This window comes from Canis lupus, chromosome 17 (assembly GCF_003254725.2).
Source record: "Canis lupus dingo isolate Sandy chromosome 17, ASM325472v2, whole genome shotgun sequence".
In the NCBI taxonomy this organism is placed as follows: domain Eukaryota; kingdom Metazoa; phylum Chordata; class Mammalia; order Carnivora; family Canidae; genus Canis; species Canis lupus.
Genome location: NC_064259.1, coordinates 39,590,543 through 39,605,265, shown reverse-complemented (window position 1 = coordinate 39,605,265; position 14,723 = coordinate 39,590,543). Strand labels below are relative to the sequence as shown.

The window sequence follows — 14,723 nt, the reverse complement described above, 5'->3', positions numbered from 1 at the left end:
TGCGGAGTCGCTCTCTCTTTTTTTTAATTTATTAAAGATTTTTATTTATTTATTTATTCATGAGAAACACACACAGAGAGAGGCACAGACAGGCAGAGGGAGAAGCAGGCTCCATGCAGAGAGCCTGACGTGGGCCGGGATCCCCAGGATCACGCCCTGGGCTGAAGGCGGCGCTAAACCGCTGAGCCTCCCGGGCTGCCAAATGCGGAGTCTCTTAACTGTGTTAGGAAGCTACCAGGCTCACAGTGGCAGATAACAGGTTTTCCAAAATTCAAATTTTTATTTGAAAGCTCAAATTTTATCATTGGCAACAAATACTGTCTATTGTTTTCCCTGAAGGAACCGCCTTTCATTTTTTGAAAAAATATCTGCCAAATGTGCCAATTTGAATGACCATAGTTTGTCTAATATCCACAAGTAAAATGATGTTTCATTTTTTAAAAAAAAAGAAAAAACAACAAAGGTACTCAACGTCTTTTATTAGGGAATTGCAAATTAAAACAACAATGAGATAATCATTAAAATGGTTGCAATTGGGATCCCTGGGTGGCGCAGCGGTTTGGCGCCTGCCTTTGGCCCAGGGCGCGATCCTGGAGACCCGGGATCGAATCCCACATCGGGCTCCCGGTGCATGGAGCCTGCTTCTCCCTCTGCCTGTGTCTCTGCCTCTCTCTCTCTCACTGTGTGCCTATCATAAATAAATTAAAAAAAAAATAAAATAAAATGGTTGCAATCGATGACACTAAACTCATATCTCTCAATAGTAACTCTGAATGTGAACGGGCTTAATGACCCCATCAAAAGGCGCAGGGTTTCAGACTGGATAAAAAAGCAGGACCCATCTATTTGCTGTCTACAAGAGACTCATTTTAGACAGAAGGACACCTACAGCCTGAAAATAAAAGATTGGAGAACCATTTACCATTCGAATGGTCCTCAAAAGAAAGCAGGGGTAGCCATCCTTATATCAGATAAACTAAAATTTACCCCGAAGACTGTAGTGAGAGATGAAGAGGGACACTATCTCATACTTAAAGGATCTATCCAACAAGAGGACTTAACAATCCTCAATATATATGCCCCGAATGTGGGAGCTGCCAAATACATAAATCAATTATTAACCAAAGTGAAGAAATACTTAGATAATAATACACTTATACTTGGTGACTTCAATCTAGCTCTTTCTATACTCGATAGGTCTTCTAAGCACAACATCTCCAAAGAAATGAGAGCTTTAAATGATACACTGGACCAGATGGATTTCACAGATATCTACAGAACTTTACGTCCAAACTCAACTGAATACACATTCTTCTCAAGTGCACATGGAACTTTCTCCAGAATAGACCACATATTGGGTCACAAATCGGGTCTGAACTGATACCAAAAGATTGGGATCGTCCCCTGCATATTCTCAGACCATAATGCCTTGAAATTAGAACTAAATCACAACAAGAAGTTTGGAAGGACCTCAAACACTGTGGAGGTTAAGGACCATCCTGCTAAAGGATGAAAGGGTCAATCAGGAAATTAAGGAAGAATTAAAAAGATTCATGGAAACTAATGAGAATGAAGATACAACCGTTCAAAATCTTTGGGATGCAGCAAAAGCAGTCCTAAGGGGGAAATACATCGCAATACAAGCATCCATTCAAAAACTGGAAAGAACTCAAATACAAAAGCTAACCTTACACATAAAGGAGCTAGAGGAAAAACAGCAAATAGATCCTACACCCAGGAGAAGAAGGGAGTTAATAAAGATTCGAGCAGAACTCAACGAAATCGAGACCAGAAGAACTGTGGAACAGATCAACAGAACCAGGAGTTGGTTCTTTGAAAGAATTAATAAGATAGATAAACCATTAGCCAGCCTTATTAAAAAGAAGAGAGAGAAGACTCAAATTAATAAAATCATGAATGAGAAAGGAGAGATCACTACCAACACCAAGGAAATACAAACGATTTTAAAAAGATATTATGAACAGCTATATGGCAATAAATTAGGCAATCTAGACGAAATGGACGCATTCCTGGAAAGCCACAAACTACCAAAACTGGAACAGGAAGAAACAGAAAACCTTAACAGGCCAATAATCAGGGAGGAAATTGAAGCAGTCATCAAAAACCTCCCAAGACACAAGAGTCCAGGGCCAGATGGCTTCCCAGGGGAATTTTATCAAACGTTTAAAGAAGAAACCATACCTATTCTCCTAGAGCTGTTTGGAAAGATAGAAAGAGATGGAGTACTTCCAAATTCGTTCTACGAGGCCAGCATCACCTTAATTCCAAAACCAGACAAAGACCCCACCAAAAAGGAGAATTACAGACCAATATCCCTGATGAACATGGATGCAAAAATTCTCAACAAGATACTGGCCAATAGGATCCAACAATACATTAAGAAAATTATTCACCATGACCAAGTAGGATTTATCCCTGGGACGCAAGGCTGGTTCAACACCCGTAAAACAATCAATGTGATTCATCATATCAGCAAGAGAAAAACCAAGAACCATATGATCCTCTCATTAGATGCAGAGAAAGCATTTGACAGAATACAGCATCCATTTCTGATCAAAACTCTTCAGAGTGTAGGGATAGAGGGAACATTCCTCAACATCTTAAAAGCCATCTACGAAAAGCCCACAGCAAATATCATTCTCAATGGGGAAGCACTGGGAGCCTTTCCCCTAAGATCAGGAACAAGACAGGGATGTCCACTCTCACCACTGCTATTCAACATAGTACTGGAAGTCCTAGCCTCAGCAATCAGACAACAAAAAGACATTAAAGGCATTCAAATTGGCAAAGAAGAAGTCAAACTCTCCCTTTTCGCCAATGACATGATACTCTACATAGAAAACCCAAAAGTCTCCACCCCAAGATTGCTAGAACTCATACAGCAATTCGGTTGCAATCCAAAGCATCATCGATAACAAATGCTGGTGAAGATGTGGAGCAACAGGAACTTTACTTCATTGTTGGTAGGAATACAAAATGGTACAACCACTTTGGAAAAAAGTTTGGCAGTTTCTTATAAAAGTAAACATGCTTTTACCATATGATCCAGCAATTGTGCTCCTTGGTATTTACCCAAATGATTTGAAAAATTATGCCACACAAAAAGCTGTATACAAATGCATAGCAGCATTATTCATAATTGCCCAAGCTCAGAAGCAACCAAGATGTCCTTCAATAGGTGAATGGATAAACAAACCAGCAAATTCATACAGTGGAATATTCAGTGGTAAAATGAAATGAGCTATCAAAACACAAAAGGATGAGGTGGACCCTTAAATTCAAATCCCTAAGTGAAAGAAACCAATCTGGAAAGGTTACATACTGTACATATAATCCAAACTGATATACTGGAAATGGCAAAACTGGTTTTAATGCAAAAGATCAGTGGTTGCCAGGAAATGGGGCATACATTGCCAAAACCCATGGAATGTGAACCCTAACATAAACTATGGATTCTCTTGATAATCATCTATCAATATTAGCTCATCAATTGTAAAGCAAATATACCACACTAGTGCAAGATGTTACTAATGAGAGAAAAATGGGAGAGTGCTAAGGGGTGTGTGGAAACTGTCTATGCTACTCAAAAAAAAAAAAAACTCTGTTAATTTAAAAACATTACTTCAGCTCACAGCTTACTGACACAAGTGCTTTTTCTAGGAACAACTGTGAAGACAGCCATCATACTTGGGTATGCAAAGTGTTGTGTATTTCGCATTTCTTCACACAAAATAGTTAAGGATGTGTGCTCCACGTGTCAAAAATTAATAAAATAAATAATTCGTACTGCTTCATTAGAGACATTGAAAATGGCGTTTTTTGAAAATGCAACTGTTTAAGGGGGAATAAATGCATTGAATACTACTACAATTTGGTGCCACTGGCTCTTTCCTGCTAAGTTGCCAACAGTTTCATTAACTCCCAATTGCTTTTGTATCATCAGCACAAATGGCAACATAGTTAAAAGGACAAATAACGTATCAGTATTAATATAGAAGTAGTTTTGTCTTTGAAGAGTCCAGGGGTTCTTGGACCATGTGTTGAGAACCACTATCCTAAAGGAAAGGAACATCTGGAGTATATGTAAAAGTAGAGATTACTAGGGACAGATGCGTTTGGCAGGTAGAATCATGGGGCTAACAGTGTTCCTGCTGGGGAGGGTCTGGCCCACTTCCAGGTCATCCTAACAGACAAGTCACCTTGGAAGCCATAGATCTATTTAGGGGATGAATCTCTTGATCTGCTGTAAAACCCCAGTTCAAATGAATTCAGTGTGGGTCAGAAAGTCTGGGCTAGCTCTTCTAAGACCATTCAAAATTAGATGGTTCCATCAACTCAGCATTTATATTCTGTTATGTGCCAAGAACTGGACTAGTTACAGAGAAAGAAACAGATTATTAAGCTGTGGCCTTTGTCCTATAGGAGTTAAAGGATAAGGAAATAAAAGAAATAATAGAATAATGACAATAGAATGTACAAAATCCTAAGTATTACATGAGGTTCAAAGTGCTGCGGGAGTACTGCGGAGGAAATGAATCACGACTAGAGAACTCGGGAAAGTTTTCTGAAAACTTGGAGCTGGGCTTTGAAGGATGAGTATCATTTTAAGAGGAGAGAAGGAATTCAAAAGTTCTTAGTATGTTCTTGGGTGACCAGAGAGCATTCTGGGTAAGAGAAGTACAGCTGTGATAACTCAGTACCTCTCTACCCCATGACTTGTTTTTTGTTGGGGGGTATCCAGTTTATCCTTTCAGGATCAGTGTACAGACTCATGCCATTTAGTATTCATTTATTCATAAAATGATCCAAAATTTAGGAAAGAGATTTCTTCATGTTTCTCCTCCTCCTCCTCCTTCTTCTTCTTTTTCTTCTTCTTCTTCTTCTTCTTCTTCTTCTTCTTCTTCTTCTTCTTCTTCTTCTTCTTCTTCTTCTTCTTCTTCTTTCCTCCTTCTTTTTAAAAATTATTTATTTATTTATTTGAGAGAGAGTGCATGTGGGGGGCAGGGGGTGAGGGCCAGAGGGGGAGGGAGAAGCAGATTCCCCACTGAGTGTGGAGCCTGATGTGGGGCTCTATACCAGGACCCTGAGATTATGACCTGAGCCAAAGACAGACACAACTCAACCAATCAAACCACTCAGGTGCCCCATGCCCCCATGCATGGGTCTTTTCTAATAAAAATTGTATTTTTACCTGCACTGCAAAAAAAGAAGCTCTCTGTCAGATCTTTTGGTTCAATACCTGAAACATTTACTGAGTGACTACTCTTGCATGATGTATGTTATTTTCAACAAGGGGTACCAAAATAAAGACATAGCCTCCGACTTCACAAAAGTTAGAGTCTCGGAGGTGTCAAATGCGTATGCCGCAAATGGCAAAGTATATTATGGATTCTATAAAAGATAAAATGTGGGATCCCTGGGTGGCTCAGCAATTTGGCACCTACCTTCAGCCCAGCGTGTGGTCCTGGAGTCCCGGGATCGAGTCCCGCATTGGGCTCTCTGCATAGAGCCTGCTTCTCCTTCTGCCTCTGTCTCTCCCTCTCTGTGTGTGTCTTTCATGAATAAATAAATAAAATCTTTAAAAAAAAGATAAAATGTGTTTAGGGATAAGCTAGCTTGGGAAACTGGTAGAATGGGAGTACCACCCTGCAGGAGGAACATGGAGAAAACATAAAGGGTTTGGTTTGGCTTTTGGAGGTGCCTGTGGAGAGGGCACTGGAGAGGCAGCGATGGCAACTGAGAACAAGGTCAGGGCTGGAGATACAGATTTGGGGATCACCCATAAATGGCTGCTGAAACCATAAAGCGTTGCACTTCCCTAGGGAGATCAGGGTTTCAACCTCAGCATTATTAACATTTGGTCTGTATAATACTTTGTTGTGAGAGGGCTGTCTTTTGCACGTAGGAAACTTAGCATCCTCGGCTTCTACCTACTGGATTCCAGGAGCACACCCCCCCCCTGCCAAGTTGTGGCAACCGAAAACGTCTCTGTTGTCAAATGTCCCTTGGAGGGCAAAATCAGCCTCATAGAAGACTGTTGCTCTGGGAGAGTGCAGAGTCTAAAGTGAAGATGGTCACAAGTAGAAGCTTCTGGTTCTAAAAGCACAGTCAGAAAGAGAATGAGACATCGGGAATGATTGGGGGTGGGGGGGTGGAGTGTGACTGTCCCAGATGGGATAACCAGCAGTATAACAGTTAACAAAGGGGTTTGGAGGCAAAAGAGGCCTTGGCAGTGGTGAGAGCTTTCTGATCCTTCAGGGAGCAATTCCAGGTGTGCCTCCTGAATGCTCCTTTTCCTTGTTTTCCAGCCTTTCCCCAGAGAGCTATAGAAGCAAACTCCCCATTTATGCCATAAATAAGAAGACTAGCATCGAGGTCAATGCACTCTCAAAGTTTGCCTGGTTGCTTTGCAGGCTGTTAATATTCCTCTTCCACTATTGTCTAATCTTATTTTCTCTATCAGTCTCCTTTTTCACTTGTAAAGTGCTTTAGCAGGAATATAGAAATATATATCTGTATTATTTAACCCTAATAATAACCCTGCAAAGCAGCTTTCATTCTTCTTCCCATTTTGCAGATGAGAATACTGGTGCTCCTAGAGGGAAGTGGCCTGCCCAAGTCTATATAGCCAGGGAATAGTGGAGCTGATACCCAAATCTTCTGATCACACAGGCACTGAGAACACTCTTCATCACATCATGATTGCTTCTTTAGTACAACTCTTACCATCTAGCATTTTTCTTTGCAAAGTGACTGCTACTCCATTTCTCCTGGGATAGAGCCTTCCTTGACTGCAAAAGAATCGATGACTTATTTCTCTTCTCGTACCCTGCCCATAGTACCATTTCTTTCTTTCTTTCTTTCTTTCTTTCTTTCTTTCTTTCTTTCTTTCTTTCTTTCTTTCTTTCTTTCCTTTCTTTCTTTCTTTCTTTCTTTCTTTCTTTCCTTTCTTTCTTTCTTTCTTTCCTTTCTTTCTTTCTTTCTTTCTTTTCTTTCTTTCAGATTGATTGATTGATTGGTTTATGATAGACATAGAGAGAGAGAGAGAGGCAGAGACACAGGAGGGAGAAGCAGGCTCCATACTGGGAGCCTGACGCAGGACTCGATCCCGGGACTCCAGGATCGCGCTCTGGGCCAAAGGCAGATGCTAAACCACTGAGCCACTCAGGGATCCCCTCTTTCTTTTTTTTAAAGTAAGTTCTAGGCCAAACATGGCTTTAATTCACCACACCAAGATCAAGAGTTACATGCTCTTCTAACTGAGCCAGCCATGCACCCCCCATAGTACCATTTCTGCTCACAGTTCATTGTTTGGTACTTTACTGAATGTCTCATCTTCTGAGGGCATTAGCAAGATGGTCTTTTGACAAAGGATAGAATTGTGATGTTCCTACAGGAGAGGCCAAGACTGCAGGGGCTCTGCATGGTGAAGAGGAGGGGGAGCACGTTGCAGTCCCAACTGTGGGTGCTGGAAAATCTCCCCAGTGGTTTCTGGGCCTAGGCCAAGGGTCAGCTCCCCCAGGGACACCAATGTATGTCCAAAGCTGCCAGCAGCATGCTAGAGCCTGGTCACTCCTCAAATCTTGTAACCCTGATTTCTTTCTTTCTTTTTTTTCTTTTCAAGATGTTATTTATTTATCCATGAGAAATACAGAGAGAGAGGCAGAAAAATAGGCAGAGGGAGAAGCAGACTTCCTGCAGGGAGCCCAATGTGGAACTTGATTCCAGAGCCCAGGATCACACCCTCAGCTGAGGGCAGACGCTCAACCGCTGAGCCACCCAGGCATTCCTGTAACCCTAATTTCTATTCTGGAAATCCTCCTCCATGTCTTTATGCTCTCCTCAGACATCCTACTTTGTTTCTTGGCACCTATCCTATGTCCCTACCCACCACTGCACTTAGCATCTGGAATCATTAATAATAGTAATCATAATAGCCACCATTTACTGAGGGTTGTTTCAGTGCCAGGCATAGATGGTGAGGTAACTGAGGTTTATAGATGTCACATCAGTCTGTCCAAGGTCACATGAATATTAATGCATAGATCAGTGTGTCTTATAATGGAAATATAATTTGAGCCACATTTGTAATTTTTAATTTTCTACTCATCAAATTAAAAGAAACAGGTGAAATGAGCATTAACAATTTTTAAAATTTAACTCAATAAATCCACAACATCATTTCAACATGTTATCAGTATCAGTTAAGTGTCTGCCTTCAGCTCAGGGCATGATCCTGGGGTCCTGGGATTGAGCCTGGATTGTGCTCCCGGCTTCTCCCTTTCCCTCTGCCCTTTCCCCTGCCTCATGCTCTTTCTCTCAAGTAAGTAAATTAAAAAAAAAAAAGTCTTTGAAATACTTGGGGTGCCTGGATGGCTCAGTGGGTTGAGCATCCCACTCTTGATTTCAGCTCAGATCACTGATCTCAGGGTTTTGAGACTGAGCCCAGTGCAGGGTTCCATACTCAGAGAGCAGTCTACTTGAGATTCTCTCTCCTTCTGCCTCTGCCCTTCCCCTCCTGATGTATGTGTGCCTGTGCTCTCTCTCTCAAATGAATAAATAGATAAATCTTTTAAAAAAAGAAATACTGTGTGTACTCTTACATCACTTCTCAATTCAGACTAGCCACAGTTTAAGTGCTCAGCAGCCACATATGGTCAGTGGCTATGGTAATGGACAGCATAAGTACAGATCAAGGATTCTGACCCATCTCCACTTGACCTCTTTATAGATTTTCTTTTTTTTTTTTCTTCTTTATAGATTTTCTAAGGATGATGAGAAGTGAGACAGCCACATTCTCTGTGAAAGTAGGCTGGTACTGTCCATCAAATTTCAGATTTGCAAAATATAATAATCTTATTTAATTGGAGATAAGATTTCATTATAAAGTAGAATAAAGTATCTCAAAACAGAGGTCCAGAAATTGTCATTTCCTTTAACAAAATATGTGTTAGAGAAACTGACATTTCTCTCTTAGAACTAATAATACTAAAAAAAAAAAAAAAAAAAAAAAAAGAACTAATAATACTTCTGGGATGGGACAGGAATGTTTGTTCTCTTTTGCCTGTCCCTGTTTTTGTTCTGTCTTGATAAATACCATCTGGGAAGACTAGATATTCTGTGGCCTGGAACCAGGTGGTGGAAAAATCCTTTGCCTGGGGCCCTTCTCTTGTCCATAGGGCAGGCCTCTGACCATTTCTGAGTAGGCTCACCAACCCCTCAAAGCGGCTTCTGAAGGAAATGTTGAACTCTGGAAGGGAAGAAGGGATTGGTAAGCCATCATTCCCTCGTCCCAACAGTGGACAGGTCTTCCTTTCAGAAACTGTGGCAGGCACACTGAGTGTGCTATCCTGTTATACGTCCCCACCATCCTCTGAGGTCAGCATTAGCACCTGCCAAAACCAGAGAGGTGAAGAATTTCACTCAGGGTCACACTAGTAATCCGGAGCTTTCTGACACCACAGCCTAGGATTACAGCACTCCAGACTTGGGGGGATTTTAATACTTTCTGTCCACCCCTGAACATGGGAACAGGGGTTGCCAGCAAGAAACTTTCATATCTGTGTTCTGTTTCCATGTGAACTACCCCTGGTGGTGTACTTAGAGTTGACTTCAGTCTTTAAGATTTGGAGTCAGATATTCAGGACATTAAAAAAAAGGGGGGGCGGGGAGTCCAGCTTCCCTATCTATATCAGGAGGTCCAGCCTCAGGAAACCTAGGAGGGCTGCTTGATCTTCTTTTTCTTTTTCTTTTTTTTTTTTCTGGTTCTGATGCGTTAGAAGATCTCTGGTGATCGAGCCCTGTTGCTTTAAGCCCGAGCCCAGGTTTGGGAGGAGACTGGGAGGGCAGCGGAGGGCGCCCGCCTACCTGCCGGCCCGCGCTAGGTGAGGCTGGAGCCGCTCGGGATGCCGGCGGGCGGGGGCAGGCTCGAAGTTGGAGCGAGCAGGAAGTGAAGCGAGGGCCGCCCGGGAGGAAACAGACGAGGGAGTCTCGCCGCCGCCAGGCCCGAGCCGCTTGGAGACATGGTGAGCGCGCTGGGAGCTCGCGAGGGGCTGAGCGAAAGGCGAGCGGGGGCTGGGGGCGGGGGGCGGGGGGCTGGGGTCGCAGGGCCGCTGGCCAAGTCGGAGGGCTGGCCCGGTGCAGCCGGTGGCCGCTCTCCTTTGACAACTTGGCTGCCCGGGCGGCTGCCCCCGCGCCTTCTCCCTCCCCTGCCCTCGGAGCTGGCCCGGAGCGGGGCTCCGGTGGGGGTGGAGGCTCCGAATTCCAGGCCGGGAGCCGCTGAGAGGCCCTTCCTGGCCTCCTCCGGCCCGCCGGGCGCCGAGCCCGGTGACCCCCCTTGGGCAGCGCCTCCGAAGTTCCCAGGGCGGATTCCAGCCCAGCGGCGGGAGCCCTCCCCGTCGGCCCTTCCCTTTATCCTGTCGAGAAACTCCAAGAATCCGTCTCTCTCTGCCCGGCCTAAGGAATCGGGCCCCTCTCTTTAAACACGGAGAAGAAGGCGAAGGGTTTGTAAAAGAACCAGAAGTTGGTTCTCTGTGACAATCCGTCTAGTTTGGACCGGCTCCTGGCCTGTTTCGGAGGTCTAGGGGGTCAGGGAGGGAGGAGCCTAGTAATGGTTTGCCCTCCCTGTTCAAAAACTTTATCAGCCAGGGAGGACTTGCCCTCCATTTCCCTCAACAGCCAGTCTGCTGTTTTTATTTAATATCTGCTTAAGGAGGCAGTGGCAGCTTGGTTGGTGCCGGCACATGGGGCAGTGTGTTGGGGGAAAGCAGAAGTTTATGGCGCAATGGCTCTGCCTCTCGGGGCCTGGCCAGGGCCTTGGAACCCGGTGGCTGTTGCTCTGGGTCACAGCAATTAGGCAGCTCCGGAGGTCTGGGGAAGTCTGGGGCGGGAGCAGCTCTCCAGCTGCTGTCCAGCAGTGAGGGGGGTGTTGTGGCAGCTGAGGGTGTTCTGCTGGCCAGCACAGATATTTTCAATGAGGATCCTTCGGTTAATAGTGGTGGGTTTCCCCCTTGTGAGATGCCAGCTCAGCAGTTCTCTGCCCCCATCTGAGGAGCAAGGCAACAGTGGAGTGGGATTTAGGGTCTGTGTTTCTTTTCCTCCTCAGGGGCCCTGAGAACCTGAAAAGAAACTGGATCTAGTCTGTCTAGCATCAGCACTCACCTTCTGGGGCTTAAAAGTGCATTTGTTTTTGATCACATGAGTAATACATGAAAACATTCTTTGTAAACAGTTCAAGCATTAAAAAAAAGCTAAAGTCCACCTTAGGCCTTCCCCTCCCCTGGCCTCTGAGGCTGAGTCTCAGTTCCTCCACCACTTCGCCTAATTAACCCCTGCGTTGCTGCCCAGGAGGAGGCCAGTGGAGGTGTTGGAAATGATCGTGTGCGGAACCTGCAGAGTGAGGTGGAGGGAGTCAAGAATATTATGACCCAGAATGTGGAGCGGATCTTGGCCCGAGGAGAAAACCTGGACCATCTCCGCAACAAGACAGAGGATCTGGAAGCCACAGTGAGATGGGGAACCCACAGAGGTTGGGAGCAGGGCGGCTGGGAGCTGGGCAGTAGAGGAAGAGAGGGAGGGTGAATTGCTGGGGCTCGGGGAATTGGTGGTGCTGGGGGCAAAATGAATAGGAGGGAAGTCTGCCTTTTCACTTGTTTTGGGAATTGACAAGTGAGCCCCCTGTTTTGATTCTGCTCTACTCCACTATTTGGTACTGGGGTCCAGGAAATGGCTCCAGTGACTGGGTGGGTGGGTGGGTGGGTGGGGCTGATTCTTGGAGGCCTTGTCTGAGATAGAAAGGTAGATGGCCCAGTCAGCCCTCACATTCTTAGGCTTCCCTCCCATGAAACTGATGTTTCCCTTTGAAGATTGCCCTTGACAATCATTTGGACCTGACCTCCCTAAGCCAAAAATATTGGCTCCGGAAAATACTCCTAGGGCCTTTGGCCTTCTTGAGGAGTCACTAGGCAGGGGGTGGAAAACTGCTAGAGTTTTGCTGAGTCTGCTTTAAAAAGAAGCTGGGAAGAGCAGTGAAATTCTTTGATCAGGGGGTCCTCTGCTAGCTGAAGGCTAGAATAATATCTCCCACACATCTTGCTAGACCTCATTCCTTTCTCTCTCCAGCCATGGGCTGAAGCCAGCTGCTCAGGGATGGAGTAACTCTAACAAAATACTCCAGCAAAGGTTGGGGCCTAAGGTTCTTTGTCCACAGGGAGAGACTGGCTGTGGCTTTCCAAGTCTTGTGCATAAGCTTGGGTCTAGTTTCCCTGGGACTTAGTGTTTCTTTCCGCAGCCTAATCTGAGGAGCATGGCCCAGGGAAAGTTAATTTCTACAATTCCAGTTGAGGAGGAAGAGCAGTTTCTCTTACCTCTGACGTCTGTACTGCCCTGGTCTGTCCTCTAGCCTCAGAGGTCCCCATAGGGCACGGAGTCAGAGTCCCAGGGAGATGTGCCCACTTGGAGCTTGCACCCGTTCGCCCCAGTGTGTGCTCTCCCAAGGGCGGATTGTGCAGACAGTGTTGCACTTCTGGGTGTGAGCATATGTAAAAGGCCCCTCAGTGTACATGACGGTGCATGGGTAAGAAGAGAGGAGGGGAGGCAAGAATTTAGAATTCTAAATTTGAATCTGGCCCATCAGATTGTCATGAAGGTATATTTGTCAGGGTAGGAGGACAGAACATTTTTTGTGTAACGGTCTGTTCCCTCAACTGCTCACTTCAACATTTACATGTATAGCATGTGGGCCTCTGTCTTCTTGTTCTGGTGGGAGGAGGCACTGGTTCACTCTGCCTTGTCCTCAACAGTCGGAGCACTTCAAGACCACATCACAGAAGGTGGCTCGGAAGTTCTGGTGGAAGAACGTGAAGATGATTGTCCTCATCTGCGTGATTGTTTTTATCATCATCCTCTTCATCGTGCTTTTCGCCACCCATGCCATCCCCACATAGGGAGCCCCTCCCCCCACCCACCCTCTTCTTTAGGGCAACCCTCCATAGCAGGTGCCAAGAAGGGCCCTCTCTTCCATCCTTGTCTGCAGGAAGTGCTGCTGCGTCCTCCTGCCCCTCATTCTGAGGCCCCTCTGCCACACTGTCTGCCCCAGGCACCTTGGTCCCCCGGAAGGAGAGAGTTGGACTGTGGCTGTTTCATGGGCCCTCAGAGTTGGTTGGAGAGATATCCAGAAGGCCCAGCATGGGGCTAGGACACTGATGGTGGCCGGTGGGCAATAAAGACCTTTCAGTATCCCTTCACATGTGAGGTAATTTGTCCCCTTCCATTTTTGCCTTTGGTCCTTCTATTTCTATTCTCCCTGGGGACAGCTTCTGGCTGAGATTCTCCTATTTGAGGCCCCATTGTTGGAGGGGTAGAAAGTGTATGTTTGGAGAAGAAAGATGGAGTCTCCCCATTCTTCTCTATTTTCCATTCATTGTGACAGGTCTCAAGAACCAGAGTTTTCTGAGGGTTTCCACATATGGAAAATTCAAAACCATTTTAGGGTGGTACACAAGACTCCTAAGGGCTTGAGCCTTGCCATGTGCCTTTATTACTTTTCTACTAGAAGTGTTAGCCAAGACAGGCTGAGGACCTCCTTTCATCTCTTTTCTATGGCCCTGGTGCAGTCTAGAGCAAGGTGCTAGAGGAACTGGGCCACTTTTCCTTCTTTTTGGTTCTGCAAAGTTCTTTTGTTTATTTTTTTAATTTAAGTAATCTCTCTACCCAATATGGGGCTCGAACTCATGACCCTGAATTCAAGAGTCACATGCTCTTCTGACTGAGCCAGCCAGGCACCCCTGGTTCTCAAAGTTCTATTTGTCTTTTGTCTGCCCTTTTGGGACTTAGCAGGGCCTCCGGGTCTCAGCTGAGAGGGTGAGCATCTCTCACCATATCTTGTGGCTGGGCTCAGTCAGTGTCACAGGACAGGGCCTATGGCCCTCCTTCCCCTCCATGTACAATGGGCTTCTTTGTCTTCGGTCTTCCCTTCTCCCTGCCAGGTTCCACCTCATTGTCACTCTTTCCTGTCTTGGTTTGGGGAAAGGGTTCTTGCCATCTCTGTCCCTGTTTCTCCCATGGGCTTTCCGGTATTGAAAACAATCTGTTTTGGGGGTGGGGGGGAGTGTGGAAGGGACAGGGTTGGAAGACAGGATTTGGGACTCCTCCTGGCAAGTCAGGTTCTGGAATCATATTCGGAGAACCAGGGAGGGAAAAAAAAAAAAAAAAGCATAGAAAAGCCCTCAGGCCAATCTTTGTCCTCCTGTGTCCTCCTATCTCAGACCATGGTCATCCTCTCTCCTCACGTCTGTCATTCCTGGACTCAAAGTCCACAGAACTGGGGTGAAACCACTTCCTTGGGACCCAGACTGCCCAGGGTAGGAATGTGGGCCGTGCTCAGGCAGGCTCAATGCTAGGACGGAAGCCCTCAACCCCCTTCCCCAAGAGGAGCCACAGTTGAGGTGGTGGGGGAGGCAGGGGGTGGGGGTGGCCACAGCCACGAGGGGAGATGAGCATGGAGGCAGGCTCTGGAGGAGCAGGGTTATATGAGGGCAGGGCTGCAGCTGCCCTTGTGGTGAAGAGGGAAATACCGAAAAGCTAGAACTAGTAACTTCTCCCCGGGGGGTCTGTTTTCTTTATTGAGGTGAAATTCACACAACCTACATTGTGGACACACAATCGTACCACTCAGTGGTACCATTCTGAAATTCACAATTCAG

General features: G+C 45.7%; 1 protein-coding gene across 2 annotated transcripts; it reads left to right on the top strand.

Moving 5' to 3' along the window:
* Positions 1–9,710: 9,710 nt before the first annotated feature.
* Positions 9,711–13,265, top strand: VAMP8 (vesicle associated membrane protein 8). Of its 2 annotated transcripts, none has more exons than XM_025453801.3 (3): positions 9,711–10,046; positions 11,368–11,526; positions 12,822–13,265. In XM_025453801.3, the coding sequence occupies exons 1-3, from the start codon at positions 10,044–10,046 to the stop codon at positions 12,963–12,965; spliced, it is 306 nt and encodes a 101-aa protein (XP_025309586.1). In that variant the 5' UTR covers positions 9,711–10,043; the 3' UTR covers positions 12,966–13,265. The 2 variants fall into 2 exon arrangements, with proteins under 2 accessions (XP_025309586.1, XP_048951987.1); XM_049096030.1 differs by having other exon boundaries at positions 9,779–10,046; positions 11,371–11,526.
* The last annotated feature ends 1,458 nt before the right edge of the window (positions 13,266–14,723 follow it).